Source organism: Hyperolius riggenbachi, chromosome 12, assembly GCF_040937935.1.
Source record: "Hyperolius riggenbachi isolate aHypRig1 chromosome 12, aHypRig1.pri, whole genome shotgun sequence".
Taxonomy (NCBI): domain Eukaryota; kingdom Metazoa; phylum Chordata; class Amphibia; order Anura; family Hyperoliidae; genus Hyperolius; species Hyperolius riggenbachi.
Window position 1 is genome coordinate 225,450,585 of NC_090657.1, and position 23,390 is coordinate 225,473,974.

General features: G+C 48.9%; 1 protein-coding gene across 1 annotated transcript in view; it reads right to left on the bottom strand.

Moving 5' to 3' along the window:
* Positions 1-23,390, bottom strand: part of ARFGEF2 (ADP ribosylation factor guanine nucleotide exchange factor 2) — a 66,296-nt gene that overhangs the window by 20,153 nt on the left and 22,753 nt on the right. The window contains exons 10-25 of the mRNA XM_068263163.1: positions 22,995-23,229; positions 18,906-19,005; positions 17,851-17,990; positions 13,580-13,688; positions 9,583-9,784; positions 9,155-9,266; positions 7,858-8,063; positions 7,465-7,549; positions 7,208-7,379; positions 5,342-5,493; positions 5,133-5,261; positions 4,454-4,612; positions 2,887-3,040; positions 2,718-2,805; positions 2,025-2,065; positions 1,759-1,928 (exon numbers count right to left, since the gene is read on the bottom strand). Coding sequence (XP_068119264.1) covers positions 1,759-1,928; positions 2,025-2,065; positions 2,718-2,805; positions 2,887-3,040; positions 4,454-4,612; positions 5,133-5,261; positions 5,342-5,493; positions 7,208-7,379; positions 7,465-7,549; positions 7,858-8,063; positions 9,155-9,266; positions 9,583-9,784; positions 13,580-13,688; positions 17,851-17,990; positions 18,906-19,005; positions 22,995-23,229 — 2,254 coding nt within the window. The remainder of the gene's footprint in view (positions 1-1,758; positions 1,929-2,024; positions 2,066-2,717; positions 2,806-2,886; positions 3,041-4,453; positions 4,613-5,132; positions 5,262-5,341; positions 5,494-7,207; positions 7,380-7,464; positions 7,550-7,857; positions 8,064-9,154; positions 9,267-9,582; positions 9,785-13,579; positions 13,689-17,850; positions 17,991-18,905; positions 19,006-22,994; positions 23,230-23,390) is intronic.

Genomic DNA, 23,390 nt, shown 5'->3' on the forward strand with positions numbered 1-23,390 from the left:
TGATATAAAAGCTTCATTTACAGATCAGGTCATAATTTCATATCTTTTCCTTTGTTTTAAAATCAGATTATTTTTATAAATTAAGAGTTTACAGCCCAGTAAGATTTAAACTTGCTTTTATATATTGAGGTTTTTAGACTAGCTAGATCGACACAAGTTGTAAAATCTGCTACCCACAGAGGGTGCATACGCTAGACTTACTGTTCCACCTCGGAATGGACATTAGTAACATAACACTAACCCCAGTGGTGTGGTCAGACCATCACATAATACAGTTTACTATCGAACATCACCTTATCAAGCAGCACCCTAAAGAAACAATCAAAACCCGTCCCCTGAGTAAATTAACACCGGAGAGGATAACTGCCAACCTGGATTTTACAAATCTGCTCCACAGTCAAATGGACCCAAACTCTCTAGTAACCCAGTACAACAACACGATATATGAAACACTTGACAGTATTGCCCTATGGCGCACCAAATCAGCAACCAAAAAGCAGAAAGCTAATTGGTTTGACAAAACCATCATGGATCTAAAAAAGAAAGGGCGCAGACTAGAATGACAGTGACGTAAATCAGGGTCTGAGGAGCACAAATCTAGCCTAGTTCAACACCTCAGACAATACCAACAAGCAATAACCAAGAAAAAAAAAATCAGACTTTATCTCGCATATATAAAATATCTACAGCCAACAACAGAGCTGCTCAACTCTTTCACACAGTGGAATCACTCTGCAATCCTTCCTGCCTAAAAGCCCCAACCACATACTCCAGGGAAAGGTGTGAAGAATTCTCTGCCTTCTTCACAAACAAGGTGTCTACCATCCTTGCCAGCATTACACCAACAACATCAATTGACCACTGGACTTTGCATATGCCTACTACCGTACCACCATGGCAAGTCTTTGACACTCTGAGTGAAGAAGATTTTGGAATTCTCATTCAAAGTCTCCGCCCCACTACCTGCGACCTGGATCCTGGCCCAACTGGATCCTTAATGCAGTGCCCAGCGCTGTTCAGGCCAGCACTTTACAAAATCACTCAGTGCTCCTTGCAAAGTGGACTTTTCCCAGAAGAACTAAAGAAAGCAATCATAAAACCCCTCTTGAAGAAACCATCACTAGTTCCTGATTCTGTAACCAACTACAGACCAAGTAAGATAATATGTATGCCAACTTATGGTTGCACAGGCTATTGTGATGGATTGATTTTATTGGTTAATATCGGTGGTCAACTTTGCTCTGAAGTTTATAATCAGCTTATCTAGAGAAGTACTTTGTGGTTATTAAGATTTGGTGGTTATTGTTTGATTCCTATGATTTGATTTATAATTCTTCTGACAACTTGTGAATTTAATAAATTAATTATTTTAAAAGTAAATAGTTGTCCTGACCTTTCACTCTTTGTACCAGTATCTTGAGAAACTCGCTATAAGAACTTAAGGTTGGGCGTTTAATATAGTAGGACTCCTCCCATTATTTTTGTAGGAGGCCTTAGTTTTTTATTTTATACATCCGGTTACAGTTTATATGGCTGTATCGTATAAAAACGCTTGACGAGCGAGCGAGAAAGAGAGAGAGAGTGGGGGGGGGGGGGGGTCAGGGTGTGGTATTTGAGCAGTGTGGGGGGAGGGAAGGGGTGTGTTTGAGCAGTGTGGGGGGAGGGAAGGGGAGTGTTTGAGCAATGGGTTGCAAGGGTGGAATAGGATTTGGCTCTGCTGTTCCCTCTGTAAGCTTGCTGCAATATTTGTCGGATTACCTTATTGAAATGGTCTCCGATAACTTGCCAGATGCGGGACCACTGCAGCCGAATGCGGTCCATGTTGTAGTAGGAGATCTCCACAATCTTCTGCAGGCTGAACATGCGAGGATGATGAATGGAGGCCAGCTCATCCATGGACACGGCACACAACCAGCGCACAAAGTCCACTGCGTGAGAACACAGCATGAGTTACCTATGTGTGAGGTGTGCGCAGACTCTGGAGGAATAACAACCTATTGTCTTGCCTGTTACAGAAGACTTACCGATAGCCTTGCCGTCCAGCCGTGTGGATCCAGTAAATATCCTGGTAAGAAACACAAACAATAAGACGACACCTTACATTGTCCGCCTACTGAAGTATCTATCACCAAGGGGGGAGAAGGGGTAGGGAACAGGGGTAATTGTAATCCCGGATAGACGGACATAAGGAGAGGGGGAGTTGTAATTTTGGATGGATGGACAGAGGAGAGAAGGCGTTGGAATCTCAGATGGAGAGAAGGCGTTGGAATCTTGGAAGGATAGACAAAGGAGAGGAGTTGGAATGGATGGATGGAAAGAAAGAGTTGGAATCTCGGATGGAGGAGGAGAGGAGCTGAAATCTCGGAGGATGGAGGAAAGGAGGAGCTGAAATCTAATGCTAGGTACACACCATACAATTTTCTGTTAGATTCTTCTGTTAGATTTACCTACAACATGGAAAAAAAGCTATCTGGCAGGTAAATCTAAGAGAAAATCTAACAGAAAATTGTATGGTGTGTACCTAGCATTAGATAGATGGACAGAGGAGATAAGGAGCTGAAATCTCGGATGGATGGGCAGAGAAGGAGTTGGAAGCTAGGATGGAGGAGGAAAGGAGTTGAAAGCTCGGATGGATGGGCAGAGCAGAGGAGGAGTTGGAATCTCGGATGGATGGAGGAGACAAGGAGTTAGAATCTCGCCTGTCTCATATGACTCACCTGTCCACAGCCACCACCACACTCTGCGAGCTGGTTTCTCCCACTGACTCATGAAAGCTGGCCATCTGCTTCCTGTCCACCCCACCCGCTGACCAGTGTACCTAGGAGACAATGTGAGTAAGCATGGAAGCCCCTCTGCTCCTCTCCAAACCTCAGCAACCAATTCCACACTCACCTAGCCCAATACCCATGAACTCTTCTCCTCCAGATGTGTAGCTCTTTATGACACCCTCCCGCTCCCGGCCACTTCCAGAGATGTAGCGCGTCTTCACACCTGTGCCTATCAGCTGAGCCAGTTCCAATTGGCTGATACACTTCAGAATCTGCAGCATACACAAAGGATACAGTTTCCTCCACATACATGTCAGGGATCTTGTCCAAGGACAGTACTATTTACATAGTTATTTGGGTTGAAAAAAAGACATAGTCCATCAAGTTCATCCAGAAAATAAAGTACAACACCAGCCTGCTCCCTCACATATCCCTGTTGATCCAGATTAAGACAAAAAAAAAAACAACAACCTTACAAGGCATGGTCCAATTAGCCCTAAAAGGGAAAAAAATACCTTCCATACTGGCAATCAGATAAAATCCTTGGATCAACACCACCGGGCATTACCTAGTAATTCTAGCTATGTATGTCTTTCAACGCAAGGAAAGCATCTAAGCCCCCCCCCCCCCCCCCCCCCTTATGTCATTAAAGAGAATATGTATTGTTAAAATCGCACAAAAGTAAACATACCAGTGCGTTAGGGGACATCTCCTATTACCCTCTGTCACAATTTCGCTGCTCCCCCGCCGCATTAAAAAGTGGTTAAAAACAGTTTTAAAAAGTTTGTTTATAAACAAACAAAATGGCCACCAAAACAGGAAGTAGGTTGATGTACAGTATGTCCACACATAGAAAATACATCCATACACAAGCAGGCTGTATACAGCCTTCCTTTTTAATCTCAAGAGATCATTTGTGTGTTTCTTTTCCCCTGCAGCTATCTTCCACTGAAGTGTCAGGCTGTTTCCTTCCTGCAGAGTGCAGACAGCTCTGCCTGTATGTAATTCCTCAGTATGTGAAAGCCCAGCCAGCTCAGAGGAGGATTTATCCAGCTTGTAAAAGATAATAGAGCAGAGAGAAGCTGCACTAATCTAAATAACACACAGGCAGTGTGCAGAGAGGGGCCTGGAGGGGGGAGATGCATCACAGAACCACAACACTGAAGAACTTGGCAGCCTTCCAGACACAGGCTGACAAGTCTGACAAGAGAGAGATACGTTGATTTATTACAGAGATGGTGATAGTAGAACGTGCTGCAGTAAGCCAGAGCACATTAGAATAGATTTTGGAACTTGTAGGATGGAAGAAAACCAGATGAAATTTTTGTTACGGAGTCTCTTTAATTTCACTGGAACCAAAGTATCAAAAACAGGCAAAGGAGGAGGTCAATGGCAAAGGTGGAGGGTGGGGGATAGAGAGAGGGAGGAGGGGGGGGGGGGGGGAAGAGAGAAATTTGGAGGGGAGAGAAATAGGGAAGGTAGAGAGATAGAGGGGGGAGATATAGGGAGGGGAGAGAGATATGGAAGGAGAGGGTGGTGAGTACAGTGCATATGAAATGGTCATGGAGCAGTAATGCATATATGAAAAGGTCACGGAGCAGCAACATATGACCAGAATACGCTATCCCCCTCCAACAGCCTCAGTTCTGGGTGGAGTCGACGTTCAGACTCCACCTCCCACATACCTCATGCCAGGAACTGCCTAGGTAGTTGCCATCAGTGTGAGCGACAGTTATCAGAGTCTTGATGGTGTCTATGTTCTTCTGCTTCATCTCAGTGATGCTGGAACTGGCGGTCAGCAGGGAGAAGCGGGCGAGGGCCTGGACATAAGCGTCTCGCTCCAGCTGGAGAAGGGAGGGTGAGAGGACACAGCTGGTTAGTGGCCGGTTACCAGCTGAGCTCAGCTGCTGAAGGCATCTTGTCTCTTATAGACCCCACAGAGGGACAAAATACTACAATATCAATCCTACTTCAGTAACAAGAAACAGAAGCTGCAAAATTGCCCTGAGCAGCCAACCAGAAGCTCATTTTCCATCTTCTACAAATAAACCTGTGGAGTCCAATGTCGGAGTATTGCCTAGAGAGGAACATTCTTCTGCATCCGAGCTCTCAGCCTTAGACATCTACCACCATGGCAGTTTATGAGGAATACATGAAGAAAAAGTACAAGATACAGAATGGATGTGAAATATGTTCCGTACAGCAGGTCACTAGTGAAGGAGAACCTGAGAAGTCCTCCTAGCATTGCCGACCAGCCCCAACTGCTTCCACTGAGGCTAGGCGTCCTGAGATAAGAGCTCTCATATAGGGCAGGGCCATGGCTTCAGCAGCAAAGCACCTGACCCCTACAAGAACAACACTTACCTGCATCCCAAATATACACGATATCCGAACAGCACAGCGGATCCCCTCCAAGCATAGATTAGCAACTTCATTATCATCACAGTCCTGCAGACCAATGCTGAAGGCAGCCAGGAGAGGGGTCCAGACCAGCTGCAGAGAAGAACAAGACTAAGTATGGTGTCAATCTTTAGCCATTCAGCAAACCGCAGACCAATCTGCTTCACACTTACTTTAAACATGGGTCTGACGTGCTCTAGGTGTGTAGCACTGGTGAATGGCGCTTTCTCCTGGCAGATGGCTTCCATGAGAGCTTTAGCAGTCTTGGCCATCTGTTCCATTTCCATGTTATATAAGAGGCGTCGCTCCTTCTCACTGGCTACATCTATACAGAAAGAAATAGAGCTGAGAGCAAGCCCTGCCCAAGAGGAACATGTAAACCGACCTGCAGCAAGCTCCGCCCAAGAGGAACACAAACAACTGAACAGGAGCTCCAATGTCACGGAAGGGGAATGAAGGCTGTACAGAACTATATGGAAACAGGGCATGAACGGTGCAGAAGTGAACCATGATAGAACAAATTATGGGGTGGGGCTGTATAGAACGAATGAGGTTTGAGTAAGGGCAGTACATAATAGAACGGACATGAAAGGATAATGAACAGAAGTCAACAAATATGGGGATGGTAATGGAAAGCAGATGCCCATAACACCTCAGATAAAGTCTACTGATCTTTTTTGGAACTCCAGGGTTGATTCTTTAAACAGTGGTGACATTACCGAGCTCACATAGCGCATAACACTATTACCCTAACTTCTGCCTGCAAGTACAGAATGCTACACGATTACTTCAGTAAATCCATTAAAGGCTACGGTATCTCTCAATAACATAAAGAAAGGCTCAATGGTTCCCCCAGAAACTGGCCTTAGACTGTGATAGGGTCGTTACTCAGTGCGCTATACTGTAAATGCATAATTATATGGTATTAGACTACAGTAGTGATTAGACTGATCGAGTCAGTGAAATGACTATGTACTCTAATGTGCTGCAGAAGATGTCAGTGCTATATAAATACAAAATAATAATAATATGGTAGGCCATTAGACTATAGCTATTGTAGGATTAGACTGCGAGTTCCTTTGAGGACAGTCAGTGACATGACTTATTTACCCTAAAGAGGGGGCCTCTGTGCCCCGAAATGTTGGCTTTGTGTCTGCATGAATGAAGTATGTGGAAATTGAGTAATTGCCAGTCTATTGTATTATATGAAGTTGGATACAGGTAGTAAGATCAAGCCAGGCTTAGATTAAGCCAGTAGCTGTAGTATTGGTTGGGGCTTTAGGCACTTGGCTGGAGCGGCCAGTAGCGGTGGTACAGGTTTATACTTTAGGCACTTGGCTGGAGTGGCCAGTAGCTGTGTATAGGTCTATAATTTAGGCACTTGGCTGGAGCAGCCAGTAGTGGCGATATAGGTTTATACTTTAGGCACTTGGCTGGAGTGGCCAGTAGCTGTGTATAGGTCTATAATTTAGGCACTTGGCTGGAGCAGCCAGTAGTGGCGATATAGGTTTATAATTTAGGCACTTGGCTTAAGTGGCCAGTAGCCATGGTATAGATTTATAGTTTAGGCACTAGGTTGGAGTGGCCAGTAGCCGTAGTATTGGTTTATAGTTTAGGCACTTGGCTGGAGTGGCCAGTAGCCGTTTCTAGGTCTATAATTTAGGCACTAGGCTGAAGTGGCCAGTAGCCATGGTATAGATTTATAGTTTAGGCACTAGGTTGGAGTGGCCAGTAGCCGTAGTATTGGTTTATAGTTTAGGCACTTGGCTGGAGTGGCCAGTAGCCGTTTCTAGGTCTATAATTTAGGCACTAGGCTGAAGTGGCCAGTAGAGGCGGTATAGGTTTATACTTTAAGCACTTGGCTGAGTGGCCAGTAGCGGTGGGATTGGCTGGGACTTTGAGCACTAGGCTGAAGTGACGAGTAACGTCAGTATTGGCTAGGACATTAGGCACAGATATAAGCTCTCTAGTGTGTTCCATGGATAGAAGTCAGCGTAACAAATTGTCAATGTAAAACGCAATAGAATAGAAGCACTAACTTGGTTTGGTAGACTTGTTGGCAATGGTGTGCTCCTTCGTCTCCCTCATGGCAATCTTCTTTCCTTCGATCTCATCATAGATGGCGGACAGATATTCCTCTGGGAGATCCTTGCTGTCATTAATGCCGCAGTTCATCTTTATATATTGTTCCTTTGTCATTTTATTCTTTACCTTTATAAAGGCAGTAATGGAGAAAGAGGCGTGAGACTGGACAGCTGAGGATGCCATCTATGGAAGATATCTGGCCGATACATACCTGAGGATTGTGGAGGTCTGTGGTCAGCATGATGATGGAGTACGCCATGATGTACGCCGTGTCTGCGCTGGCAAACAAAGTCTGTCTGGAAGAGATGGGATTTTATAAACTATAGTAATCTGAGACAGAAGATGATGGGGGGGAGAAGGGGAAATGAGGGCAGTTAGAGAGGAGAGGGGTAAGATGGTGGGGAGGAGAAGCTGGACAGGGGGTGGGCGGGAGATCGGTGGGAGGGGGTGAGCGAGAGAAGGGGAAATGGGGGCAGGAAAGAGAAGAGTGGTAAGAGGATGGGGAGGACGAGCAGGACAGGGGGTGGGCGGGAGATCTGATGGAGGGAGTGGGGGGGGGGGGAGAGAGGGAGATAGTTGATAGAGGGGATGAGAGAGCCGTTACCCCTGGTTACACTCCAGGTATCTTGCAGCAAACTTCTCCATTAGCCGGTCGATCTTCTGGGCCTCCCCAGGTAATCTGAAGCCGTCCAGGAAGAGGCGCAGCGCTGAAATTAAGTTCTTGTCATGGAAATCTAGCTGGTCCACATAGGCATACATGACCTCCCTGTTATGGCGAGTGTTTTCCCCCAGGAACTCTCCGATCACTGTCTGCAGAAAAACGGTCCCACATGAGATAAGCCACGGAAGACATGAAACAGTCAATTCTACAACATTGCTTAGATAGGAGACCTGTGCTCTGTAACATACTAGAAGGATATTAGGCATCATGTCTCTACAAGCTGCTCAATCTGAAGAGCGGGGCCACCAGCAGGGCTTGGATAGCAGGAGTAGGTGGGGACATAAGACATGGTTGGAAATAATATAAACATTTGTGACTGGATCTTTTTTTTCCAGATACGATCACACCTCTGGGGCGGGGTCCAGCATGAGGATAGAATACTATCATACCTCTGGGGATGGACCAAGCATGGGGAATACAGGATCTAATTACACGTCTGGGGCGGGACCCAGCATGAGGTATACAGGATCTGATCACACCTCTGGGGCGGGAGTGCAGCATGGGGACAGCCAATCACTGAAAAGAACACTAATGTAATGGAACACTTGATAATGTAATAGAGCCACAGGATAATATTCCCCCTATAGATAAAAAGCAGTACTAATCAGCAAACTGGAAGCAGCAATCACTAACTGCCATCGAAGGGGCTGCTCAAATGGTATGAAGCCAGATTTCCTAAACTCACTGGTGCTCAATTTATGCTGGATTTCTGTGTAAAAAGTTGTTCAATTAATTTTCATAAAATTTTGGCTTGTTACCAAAATGTGTCAAGCAAGGGTCTAGTATACACTGAGTATAATAAAGGTTTCAAAACACAAACATCTCAAAAAATACATTTAATTTTCCCTTTCTGCCAGGCCACAATTTCCGCACTCTTCAGTTTTTTGGCAGAAATTGTGCAGTTTTTCACATTAAAATTTGCATCCATGTGCAAATTTTCATATGCAGGTTTCCAGAGCATGCCAAAATTTACATACAAATGTAAATTTTAATGCGAAAATTGCAGGCGAAGAAAACCCCCAGAACTCTGCCTTAGAACTGCTGGGCCAACTTGACTTGTGCATGTCATTTTCCCCTATTTTTCCCTAGACGAGTCAGGCTCGACCATACCGCCAGGGAGGCTATGATTAGCAGGCCACATGGAACTGCAACGAGGATTTAAACCCAGGAATTGACTTACAAAATCTAACCGGTCCTCTTGGTGCAGAAATTGCGCAATGTCTTGTGGTGTCACTCCCAGCATGCCTTGCTCCTGCAAGTACTGAATCCCTCGTTTTGGCTTCTTATTAAACCTGTGGGGGAGGAAAAGAATTGACCTGTGATTACATGCACTGCACAACTAAGCGGCACCCAGTGGGAGGGCAAGTGGAGGAACAAAGCACTCCCTTGGGCATCCGACGTGGGTGAAGAACCAGCATGCCAAATTACGGGGACTCCCATACACACGCTAGATTTACGCCTGAGACGGTCGTTCTCGCCCTGGACAAGTTTACATCCATCGAACACCAGGGAGAAATCTGCATAAGGCGATCCTCACCAGCTGGCATTTAACTCTCTCCCCAGACGGGTCCCCAGTGAGAATAGCCACAGCAGATGATAAGTACTCACAGTTCAATGCCGTGTTCAATGACCTCCTTCTGCTGTTTAATGACCTCATACTGTTCAGGGTCATCAGGAACAAAGCTCTGCACACTGCTGCCCCCGATCCACGAGGAAGCGGATGAATCCACGGAGCCCACACTGCTTCTTCTCCCCAGTATCTCCGGGGTTTTCATTTCACCACTTTCCGGGTCACATGACCTCTCCTGACCTACAGAACAGAAAAGACGACAATAACCAGAGAGGCATCGGGTGTCCCAGCTCGGACATATGTAGAGAGTAACGGCCAGCAGAGGTGGTGTGGGGTCCAGGGGGACATACTGCCGGAGGGATCTACAGGCATCCAGAAAGTATTCACAGCGCATGTTTCCCTCATCTTATGTTACAGCCTTATTCCAACATGGATTACATTAATTTGTTCCTCAGAATTTTACACACAACACCCCATAATGACAAAGTGAAAACGTTTTCTTGAGATTTTTTGGCAATTTTATTAAAAATAAAAAATCTGAGAAAGAATATGTAAATATGTATTCACAGCCTTTGCTCAATAGTTTGTTGATGCACCTTTGGCAACAATTACAGGACTCAAGTCATTTTGAATATGATGCCACAAGCTTGACACACCTATTCTTGGCCAGTTTCACCCATTCCTCTTTGCAGCACCTCTCAAGCTCCATAAGGTTGGATGGGAAGCATTGGTACATGGTCATTTTAAAGATCTCTCCAGAGATGTTCAATGGGATTCAAGTCTGGGCTCTGGCTAGGCCACTCAAGGATATTTACCGAGTTGTCCTAAAGCCACTCCTTCAATATCTTGGCTTTGTGCTTAGGGTCCTGCTGAAAGATGAACCGTTTGCCCAAGTATTGAGTTTGAGAGCACTCTGGAGCAGATTTTAATCTTCTTCATCTTTCCCTTTATCCAGACTAGTCTCCCAGTTCCTGCCACTTAAAAAACATCCCCACAGCATGATGCTGCCACCCCCATGCTTCACTGTAGGGATGGTATTGGCCTGGTGATGAGCGGTGCCTGGTTTCATGCAAAAGCGATGCTCGGTATTTACACCAAATAGTTCAATCTTTGTCTCATCAGACCAGGGAATTTGTTTCTCAGTCGTTCAGGTGCCTTTTTGCAAACTCCAGCCAGGCTGCCATGTGACTTTTACTAAGGAGTAGGGATGACCAATGAGATTCAAATTTTTCCCAAATTATGCAAATTTTTATGCAAATGTATGCATTTTGAAAACGGACCAATCAATTTAAACCCAGGTTTAAATTGATTGGTCCATTTCTAGCTGCATATATTTGCATAAGAATTTGAATACATTTGCATAACCTCTGAACAATTTGCATATTGGTGATCATCCCTACTAAGGAGTGGCTTCCATCTGGCCACTCTAACATACAGGCTTGATTGGTGGCTTGCTGTAGAGATGTTTGTCCTTCTTTAAAGTGAACCTCCAGACTAAAAATTGACTCAGCAGCACTGAAAAGGCTTGGTGTTTCTTTAACTGTTTCGCAGCATCAGAACTTTTTTCTATTATACAAGCCTCATTTTTAGCTGCACAGAAAAAAAACTGCCCGGGCATTTTCCCCCTAATGCTGTGCAAAGCATGATGGGATTTCTGATGTTGTTCTCGTTCTGCTGTTTTGGTGCAAATTTCTTTTTTTTTTACATTTTGAATTTGACATTTGAAGCCTAGCACGTGCAGCTGGGAGGAGTACGTGGTTGGGTGTGGGTGTCTGTGCACCCTCTAGGGGAAAAAAACACAGGAGACAAAGACGGGAGCCCAATAGTGTAATACGTCAAAGGAAAATTGGATATAAAGGATGGAATCAAGACTACTCACAAAGGTGGGTTGCAATGGGGCAACCGACCACAGGAAGCAGGTGGAGACAATGAACCCGACTCCACTCGGGGTGACCCCTAGGGATCTGGAAGCGGTCGCTCTCCTTGGAAAAAGAAGGGAGGCAGATTTCTACCGTGGTTACCCACGTGTATTCTGTCTCGACCCCTCAGACCATAAGGTATGGGGGTATGGGATGCACAATTGGTTGAAAGAGGCGCCCTGGTGGTTTATAAAAGCACTTAAAATCAGTATAAAATCGACAAAATATTTTGAGGTGGCTTACCTCAAAGAACCAAAAATCCTTGATGAAAACAAGAGATTTTATTAGTAGCACAGGCAACGCGTTTCACGGGTCTGAGCCCGCTTCCTCAGGCCAAATAACAGTGCCTACATAGTAGAGAGAGACTCCTTAATATACTGACATCTTAAGGTATTATACATAAACAATTCTTAGAAAAGAAACATTAGTATTTTTCACCTTAGTAAACTTATTTGTAGACCGCAGGTTCTACTGGTTGTATAGAACGTGTGGTGTAGTATATATATACAGATGCATATACACCCACGTACATATCTATATATGTATACCCACGTATATATCTATCATATGTACACATGTGTATAGATATGTACGTGGGTGTATATGCATCTGTATATATATATATATATATATATATATATATATATATATATATATATATATATATATATATATATATATATATATATATATATATATATATATATATATATATATATATATATATATATATATATATATACATACATACATACATACATACATACATACATATACTACACCACACGTTCTATACAACCAGTAGAACCTGCGGTCTACAAATAAGTTTACTAAGGTGAAAAATACTAATGTTTCTTTTCTAAGAATTGTTTATGTATAATACCTTAAGATGTCAATATATTAAGGAGTCTCTCTCTACTATGTAGGCACTGTTATTTGGCCTGAGGAAGCGGGCTCAGACCCGTGAAACGCGTTGCCTGTGCTACTAATAAAATCTCGTTTTCATCAAGGATTTTTGGTTCTTTGAGGTAAGCCACCTCAAAATATTTTGTCGATTTTATACTGATTTTAAGTGCTTTTATAAACCACCAGGGCCTCTTTCAACCAATTGAGCTGGGAGGAGTGATCAGGACACAGGACAGTTGGAACTGTGTCTCCTGCTCCCTGTCACCTTCTTTCAACCAAAAAGATGGCAGCCCCCATGAATCACAAACATTTGCCTGTTCTTTTAAAACGAGGTGGGTAAGAGATTATATTACCTATCTATTCTAATTAACATAACTAATGTAACTTAATGACAGTATGTTTGTTTAGGCTGAAGTTCCCCTTTAAGGTTCTCTCTCCACAGAGGACCTCTGGAGCTTGGACAGTGACCATCAGGTTCGTGGTCACCTCTCTAAGGCCCTTCTCCCCCGATCACTCAGTTTAGATGGATGGCCAACTCTATGAAAAGTCCTGGTGGTTTTGAACTTCTTCCACTTCTGGATGATGGAGACCACTGTGCTTATTGGGACATTCAAAGCAGCAGAAATATTTCTGTAATCTTCCTCAGATTTGTGCATGGAGACAATCTTGTCTCGGAGGTCTACAGACAATTCCTTTGGCTTTATGCTTGGTTTGTGCTCTGATATGAGCGGTCAACTGTGGGACCTTATATAGACAGGTGTGTGCCTTTCCAAATAATGTCCAATCAACTGAATTTACCACAGGTGGACTCCAATTAAGCTGCAGAAACATCTGAAGGATGATCAGGGGAATCGGGTTGCACTTGAGCTCAATAGCAAAGGCTGTGAATAATAATGTACATGGGATTTCTCCGTTTTTTTATTTTGAATAAATTTGCAAAAACCTCAAGTAATTTTTTTTCACGTTGTGATTGTGGGGTGTTGTGTGTACAATTCTGAGAAAAAAATGAATTCAACCCATTTTGGGAAAAGGCTGTAACAGTATAAAATGTGGATACACTGATGTGAATACTTTCCGGATGCACTGTATATAAATGGCAAATATGTCAAGTTTTAGAATAATGCTCTTCATTCCACAGAGAGGTTGTAGCCAACATGCACCTGGCTGCCAATTACCATATAAGATTGTACACAAGACCACACATGCTTACCGAGGTTAGATTGCAGGTTGGGGTTGACGTAAAGATCTTTGCTCCATTCAACCATACATTTCAGTATGGAAACGAGACACTCCAATCCTTTCTTCCTCAGGCTGATCTCCTGTGTGTGGAGACAGATGTGACAATATGACACCTTCACTCGCTGCCTCCATCCACCACACCCGCCATTTCCCACGCTCTGCCTCCATCCACCATTTCCCACGCTCTGCCTCCATCCACCACACCCGCCATTTCCCACGCTCTGCCTCCATCCACCATTTCCCACGCTCTGCCTCCATCCACCACACCCGCCATTTCCCACGCTCTGCCTCCATCCACCACACCCGCCATTTCCCACGCTCTGCCTCCATCCACCATTTCCCACGCTCTGCCTCCATCCACCACACCCGCCATTTCCCACGCTCTGCCTCCATCCACCACACCCGCCATTTCCCACGCTCTGCCTCCATCCACCACACCCGCCAGTTCCCACGCTCTGCCTCCATCCACTACACCCGCCATTTCCCACGCTCCGCCTCCATCCACCACACCCGCCAGTTCCCACGCTCCGCCTCCATCCACCACACCCGCCATTTCCCACGCTCCGCCTCCATCCACCACACCCGCCAGTTCCCACGCTCCGCCTCCATCCACCACACCCGCCATTTCCCACGCTCCGCCTCCATCCACCACACCCGCCATTTCCCACGCTCCGCCTCCATCCACCACACCCGCCAGTTCCCACGCTCCGCCTCCATCCACCACACCCGCCATTTCCCACGCTCCGCCTCCATCCACCACACCCGCCATTTCCCACGCTCCGCCTCCATCCACCACACCCGCCATTTCCCACGCTCCGCCTCCATCCACCACACCCGCCATTTCCCACGCTCCGCCTCCATCCACCACACCCGCCAGTTCCCACGCTCCGCCTCCATCCACCACACCCGCCAGTTCCCACGCTCCGCCTCCATCCACCACACCCGCCAGTTCCCACGCTCCGCCTCCATCCACCACACCCGCCATATTCCACGCTCTGCCTCCATCCACTACACCCGGCATATCCCACACACTGCCTCCATCCACTACACCTGCCACATACCACGCTCTGCCTCCATCCACTACACCTGCCACATACCACGCTCTGCCTCCATCCACTACACCCGCCATTTCTCACGCTCTGCCTCCATCCACTACACCCGCCACATACCTCACTCTGCCTCCATCCACTACACCCGCCATTTCCCACACACTGCCTCCATCCACTACACCTGCCACATACCACGCTCTGCCTCCATCCACTACACCTGCCATTTCCCACACACTGCCTCCATCCACTACACCCACCACTTCCCACGCTCTGCCTCCATCCACCACACCCGCCATTTCCCACGCTCTGCCTCCATCCACTACACCCGCCACTGCCCACACTCTGCCTCCACCCCGCCACTGCCCACACTCTGCCTCCACCCCGCCACTGCCCACACTCTGCCTCCACCCCGCCACTGCCCACACTCTGCCTCCACCCCGCCACTGCCCACACTCTGCCTCCACCCCGCCACTGCCCACACTCTGCCTCCACCCCGCCACTGCCCACACTCTGCCTCCACCCCGCCACTGCCCACACTCTGCCTCCACCCCGCCACTGCCCACACTCTGCCTCCACCCCGCCACTGCCCACACTCTGCCTCCACCCCGCCACTGCCCACACTCTGCCTCCACCCCGCCACTGCCCACACTCTGCCTCCACCCCGCCACTGCCCACACTCTGCCTCCACCCCGCCACTGCCCACACTCTGCCTCCACCCCGCCACTGCCCACACTCTGCCTCCACCCCGCCACTGCCCACACTCTGCCTCCACCCCGCCACTGCCCACACTCTGCCTCCACCCCGCCACTGCCCACACTCTGCCTCCACCCCGCCACTGCCCACACTCTGCCTCCACCCCGCCACTGCCCACACTCTGCCTCCACCCCGCCACTGCCCACACTCTGCCTCCACCCCGCCACTGCCCACACTCTGCCTCCACCCCGCCACTGCCCACACTCTGCCTCCACCCCGCCACTGCCCACACTCTGCCTCCACCCCGCCACTGCCCACACTCTGCCTCCACCCCGCCACTGCCCACACTCTGCCTCCACCCCGCCACTGCCCACACTCTGCCTCCACCCCGCCACTGCCCACACTCTGCCTCCACCCCGCCACTGCCCACACTCTGCCTCCACCCCGCCACTGCCCACACTCTGCCTCCACCCCGCCACTGCCCACACTCTGCCTCCACCCCGCCACTGCCCACACTCTGCCTCCACCCCGCCACTGCCCACACTCTGCCTCCACCCCGCCACTGCCCACACTCTGCCTCCACCCCGCCACTGCCCACACTCTGCCTCCACCCCGCCACTGCCCACACTCTGCCTCCACCCCGCCACTGCCCACACTCTGCCTCCACCCCGCCACTGCCCACACTCTGCCTCCCCCCCGCCACTGCCCACACTCTGCCTCCCCCCCGCCACTGCCCACACTCTGCCTCCCCCCCGCCACTGCCCACACTCTGCCTCCCCCCCGCCACTGCCCACACTCTGCCTCCCCCCCGCCACTGCCCACACTCTGCCTCCCCCCCGCCACTGCCCACACTCTGCCTCCACCCGCCACTGCCCACACTCTGCCTCCACCCGCCACTGCCCACACTCTGCCTCCACCCGCCACTGCCCACACTCTGCCTCCACCCGCCACTGCCCACACTCTGCCTCCACCCGCCACTGCCCACACTCTGCCTCCACCCGCCACTGCCCACACTCTGCCTCCACCCGCCACTGCCCACACTCTGCCTCCACCCGCCACTGCCCACACTCTGCCTCCACCCGCCACTGCCCACACTCTGCCTCCACCCGCCACTGCCCACACTCTGCCTCCACCCGCCACTGCCCACACTCTGCCTCCACCCGCCACTGCCCACACTGCCTCCACCCGCCACTGCCCACACTCTGCCTCCACCCGCCACTGCCCACACTCTGCCTCCACCCGCCACTGCCCACACTCTGCCTCCACCCGCCACTGCCCACACTCTGCCTCCACCCGCCACTGCCCACACTCTGCCTCCACCCGCCACTGCCCACACTCTGCCTCCACCCGCCACTGCCCACACTCTGCCTCCACCCGCCACTGCCCACACTCTGCCTCCACCCGCCACTGCCCACACTCTGCCTCCACCCGCCACTGCCCACACTCTGCCTCCACCCGCCACTGCCCACACTCTGCCTCCACCCGCCACTGCCCACACTCTGCCTCCACCCGCCACTGCCCACACTCTGCCTCCACCCGCCACTGCCCACACTCTGCCTCCACCCGCCACTGCCCACACTCTGCCTCCACCCGCCACTGCCCACACTCTGCCTCCACCCGCCACTGCCCACACTCTGCCTCCACCCGCCACTGCCCACACTCTGCCTCCACCCGCCACTGCCCCCGCCATTTCCCACACACTAGCTCCAGCCACTACACCCGCCATTTCCCACACACTAGCTCCAGCCACTACACCCGCCATTTCCCACACACTAGCTCCAGCCACTACACCCGCCATTTCCCACACACTGGCTCCATCCACTACACCCGCCATTTCCCACACACTGGCTCCATCCACTACACCCGCCATTTCCCACACACTGGCTCCATCCACTACACCCGCCATTTCCCACACACTGGCTCCATCCACTACACCCGCCATTTCCCACACTCTGCCTCCATCCACTACACCCGCCATTTCCCACACACACTAGCTCCAGCCACTACACCCGCCATTTCCCACACACTGGCTCCATCCACTACACCCGCCATTTCCCACACTCTGCCTCCATCCACTACACCCGCCATTTCCCACACACACTAGCTCCAGCCACTACACCCGCCATTTCCCACACACTGGCTCCATCTGCTACACCCGCCATTTCCCACACACTAGCTCCAGCCACTACACCCGCCATCTCCCACACACTGGCTCCAGCCACTACACCCGCCACTTCCCACACACTGGCTCCATTTGCTACACCAGCCATTTCCCACACACTAGCTCCAGCCACTACACCCGCCATTTCCCACACACTGGCTCCATCTGCTACACCCGCCATTTCCCACACACTAGCTCCAGCCACTACACCCACCATTTCCCACACACTGGCTCCAGCCACTACACCCACCATTTCCCACACACTGGCTCCATCCACTACACCCGCCTTATACTACACTTTACATCCAGTGGAAGCGATAAGGAGTCCTGTTTACTCACCTGCAAGGGGGTCATTCCCAGCTCATGACCACTTCTTCCCTGAGCAATTTTGGACAAATCGTTCACAAGTCGTTCAAATATGTTAGCAGCATTAAGATCACAGTCATAGTTAACATAGATGTCCACGACACACTGTGCGTCTGAGGTAACAGGAGAAAGCTGCAGTGAGTACAGACAGGATGTTCTTACACAAACACATATTGTACAAACTACACAAACTGTGCACTGTATATACACACAGTCCACACATACTGTATATACACACACTGTACAAACTACACAAACTGTGCATTGTATACACGCACAAAAATTACACACACACACACACAGTATAAACTACACCAACTGTGCGCTGTATACACACACGCACAATAATTACACACACTGTATATACCGACACACAAACATTGTATAAACTACACAAACTGTGCACTGTATACACACATGCACCATAATTACACACACTGTGCACACACACCGTACAAACTACATAAATTGTGCACTGTATACACGCACAAAAATTACACACACTGTACACACACACACACACACACACACAGACAGTATAAACTACACCAACTGTGCGCTGTATACACACGCACAATAATTACACACACTGTATATACATACACACAAACATTGTACAAACTACACAAACTGTGCACTGTATACTCACATGCACCATAATTACACATACTGTGCACACACACACACACCGTACAAACTACATAAATTGTGCACTGTATACACGCACAAAAATTACACACACTGTACACACACACACACACACACACACAGTATAAACTACACCAACTGTGCGCTGTATACACATGCACCATAATTACACACACTGCGCACGCACACACACACACACATCGTACAAACGACACAAACTGTGCACTGTATACACGCACAATAATTACGCACATACAAACACACTGTGGACACACGCTGATTGTACACTGTAGGCAGTCTATATGGTACTCAATAGAAAAAGGGACAAAGCAACAGCAAGCAGCAGTCACATGTGTAGGGCTCATTGCCAAGGCAGATACCTGCACAGATCCTGGTCAAGCTTTGGATCACCATCCACTTGTGCTCAAATGAACTTGATGATGTCTCCAATATATTTAAAAAGATTTCTTTAAAAAAGACCTACAATGAGAGAAGGATGGAGATTACAGAATGGAATCACACCACTAAGATACACAGCATAGTTGTGGGACCTGGTGGCATGTGTTCTCTGGAGGTAACAGTCCACGCCAGGGCCGGATTTACCATAAGGCACACTAGGCATGTGCCTACAGGCGCCTGACTGATCAAAGGGCGGCTTTGTGTCATGTCCCCTTTAAATTTGATGAGTGAAGATGCAATAGCAGCCGCTCGCGCCCTAATTTACATGATAATGGGCGGCCGCGGCCACAACTACAGAGAGGGGCGGGCGGCTAGTGACAACACATGCACACACACATTCATTACCCCGCTCTCCCCGGCCGCTGTTTCCATGCCTTCACGCATGCTTGCGTGAATAGCTGAGCGCATAGGCGGCAGGGGGCAGCGTGACACAGTGCCTTGCCTTGGACGGGGGTGTCGGGGAGATGAGAGCGGCGTGCACTGTCCTCCGGCTAGCTTTATTTATTTTTTCACTCTGTAGGCGCCGGGAGCTATCGGGGAAAAAGTTACCGAAGTCACTACAAAGTCTGTGGAGGGGGAGGAGGAGGAAGTGGAGCTTGGCTAAATACACAAAGCTCCGCCCTCCCTCCATTTCACAGGTGCAGGCAAAGGGTCAGTAAAGTTACAGGCGAGTGGTGGGGAGAGCAGCACATGTGGCTTTAGGATGCTTGCTGCACAACGTGTGGTCGGCTACAGCTCTGCCCCCCTCCCCGTGTCTATTGGTTTAGCCTGTTTCTGTGCCCGGGACTTTTTAAGATGCCATTCCTTCCTGCTCCCATTACATTACAGTGACAGGACCAGCGTGCATTTACACAGGCTACTTGCATTTCAGCCAGCGAGATCTGCAGCCAGTTACAGGGACAGAGTAAGTGGCTGATTGTTAATGCAGAGAGAGGCTCGGGACCTTTGATTCTCTCCCCAGCCCTCCTAGCTGAGACTATAATGCTCCCCCCTCCCCTCCTTCTGAACAATGTCCCCTGCTGAGACAATGCTGTGATGTTTCCATAGGGTGACAGGCCGCTCTGTCCAGATGTCACCTGACCTGATCAGATGTATTTGCTGCTCTGATCAGATCAGGTGACAGCTGGTCAGTGCAGAGGTGTCACTCTGTGAAAACACTGCTGGAGGCCAGGTCTAGGTGTCAAATGGGGAGGGGAACCACTTGATAGGATTGCCTCAGTAGGGGACACTTTTAGAAGGAGGAAGTAATGTAGTCTCTCAGCTAGAGATCAGTGAGGCTTAAAGGAAGTATGTATTTTAAATAAAATGAAATCTACTTACCTGTTCCTTCTTCCAGCCCCAGAGAGCTAGGTGTCCCTTGCCACAGCTCTGCTCCCAGCTGGTCTCCAAAGGTCCCCTCGGTTGCAGATGCCAACCCAGCGATGTTGGTATCTTCTGCGCCTACGGGATCATGCTCACGTAGCCGGGAGTGTTCTGTGCAGGCGCAGAAGTACTGCACCTGCACACAAATCTCCCGGCTACGTGATCGCGAGCAGCTGCACACTGGCGCAGAAAATAACGACCTTACCAGGTCGGCATCTGCAACAGAGGGGACCTTTGGAGACCAGCTGGGAGCAGAGCTGTGGCAACAGACACATAGCTTTCCGGGGCTAGAAGAAGCAACATGTAACTAGATCGCATTTTCGCAAATGCCTGATATTTCTTTTAAAGATATCTTAGTCCTAAACATATCCTCAAATTGTCTGTGTGAGGGGAGCTGTACATATTCTTCCTGCACCTCCCGTGGGCCGGTGTCTGCCTCTGTTTGCCTATTTTCCTCCCCATTCTAAGGGTCCTGTTGGAGCCCTTAAACCCAGACATACTACGCTGTGCATGCACAGTATGTCCATTTGGGCGCCTTGTGACCGCACTTGCTGGGAACCTCCAAGTGCTTTACATGCGCACCGTCACACCAAGACGTGCCGTCAGACAAACTGCACGCGCACAGCATAGTATGTTAGGGGCACAGGGTGCCGACCAGGACTCTTTGAACGGGAGGATAACGGGCAAACGGACGCAGACGCTTGGACACGGGAAACACAGTAAGCACATGCATACACCCCCCCCCCCCACACACACACACACACACACACACGGGGCGTCAATTTGATGATATGTTTAGGAGTAAGGTATCCTTTGAAGACTGATGAGGCTCCTATTATAATAAGTGTCACCTGTATGGATTGAGCTCAGTCCTGAGACATCGCTTGGGTATACCCGAACAGTGTGCTGTTTCTATGTGGGGAGGCAGGACACAGCTGCTTCCCACTAGCAGACTAATTGCCACCAAATTTGGATCAACTCACAGACCATCCATATTGCCTACCTCCACCTTCCTATCAATAGAATCTAACCATCACTAAAAATCTACTCACTAGTACCTGCCTGTAATTAGAAACTGTATGTTATCTGTATTAATTCCTTGTGATTTGTATTATCTGCTTGTTGTTGGTAATAGCATACATTTGGTAAATTCTGCATGTCATTCGCAATATCTGCATATTGTTAGTATTCTCTAATTGCCTTAGGTAATATCTACATTAGCCTGCGTAAGAAAAGGGGGCGCAAGTTAGGGGTGTGGCCTGTGCTGATAGGCGGGGCTTAGGGCGGCAGAACTTCTGTGCCTATAGGCTCCTGAGCTGTAAATCCGGCACTGGTCCACGCAGAAGCTATGGGTGGTAGGTGTCTCTGGATGATGGTATCTCATGGTTTCTCTGGAGGACATAAGCCACGGGTGGTATGTGTCTCTGGGTGATGGTATCTCATGGTTACTCTGGAGGACATAAGCCACGGGTGGTATGTGTCTCTGGGTGATGGTATCTCATGGTTACTCTGGGGGGACATATAACAAGCTATGGGTGGTATGTGTTGCTGGGTGATGGGTGGTATGTGTTGCTGGGTGATGGTATCTCATGGTCACTCTGGAGGACATAAGCCACGGGTGGTTTGTGTCTCTGGGTGATGGTATCTCATGGTTTCTCTGGAGGACATAAGCCACGGGTGGTATGTGTCTCTGGGTGATGGTATCTCATGGTTACTCTGGGGGGACATATAACAAGCTATGGGTGGTATGTGTTGCTGGGTGATGGGTGGTATGTGTTGCTGGGTGATGGTATCTCATGGTCACTCTGGAGGACATAAGCCACGGGTGGTTTGTGTCTCTGGGTGATGGTATCTCATGGTTTCTCTGGAGGACACATAACAAGCTATGGGTGGTATGTGTTGCTGGGTGATGGTATCTCATGGTCACTCTGGAGGACATAAGCCACGGGTGGTATGTGTCTCTGGGTGATGGTATCTCATGGTTTCTCTGGAGGACACATAACAAGCTATGGGTGGTATGTGTTGCTGGGTGATGGTATCTCATGGTCACTCTGGAGGACATAAGCCACGGGTGGTATGTGTCTCTGGGTGATGGTATCTCATGGTTTCTCTGGAGGACATAAGCCACGGGTGGTATGTGTCTCTGGGTGATGGTATCTCATGGTTACTCTGGGGGGACATATAACAAGCTATGGGTGGTATGTGTTGCTGGGTGATGGGTGGTATGTGTTGCTGGGTGATGGTATCTCATGGTCACTCTGGAGGACATATAACAAGCTATGGGTGGTATGTGTCTCTGGGTGATGGTATCTCATGGTTTCTCTGGGGGACATAGCAAGCCACGGGTGGTATGTGTCTCTGTGTGATGGTACTGATGGTCACTCTAGGGAACATATAACAAGCTAAGGGTGGTATGTGTTGCTGGGTGATGGTATCTCATGGTTTCTCTGGGGGACATAGCAAGCCATGGATGGTTTGTGTGATGGTACTGATGGTCACTCTAGGGAACATTTAACAAGCTAAGGGTGGTTTGTGTCTCTGGACTATTGTACCTGATGGTTTCTCTGGTGGACATATAACAAACTATGAGCGGTTTGTGTCTCTGGAAGCTAAAGGAACAAATCACAAGACTAATGAACGTAACTCACCTCGACTTGCATCTTTAGGTGCGTCTTGAAGTTGGAGAGTAAGCTCAGGAATATGGCCAGTGACAACTCGAATACGTCAGGCACAGCAGACACGCCATTCTTTGATAGTGCTACGCACAGGTATTGCTTGATGGCATTGATAAACATCTCATGTGTTCTGAAGACTGGCCCTGCGTTCTGCAACACCGACAACAGGAGCTGCAAGGAAATGACCTTAGACCGGAGCTCATGGGACCTGAAAGAGAAAACAAAAAGGCAATTCTTCATGATGCAATCATCTGCCATACAACCACACATCACACCGATCAGCAATCATCTGCCATACAATTCCTCACCAACCAGCAATCAACTGTGATAAAATCCCACACCGATCAGCAACCATCTGCAGGGACCACC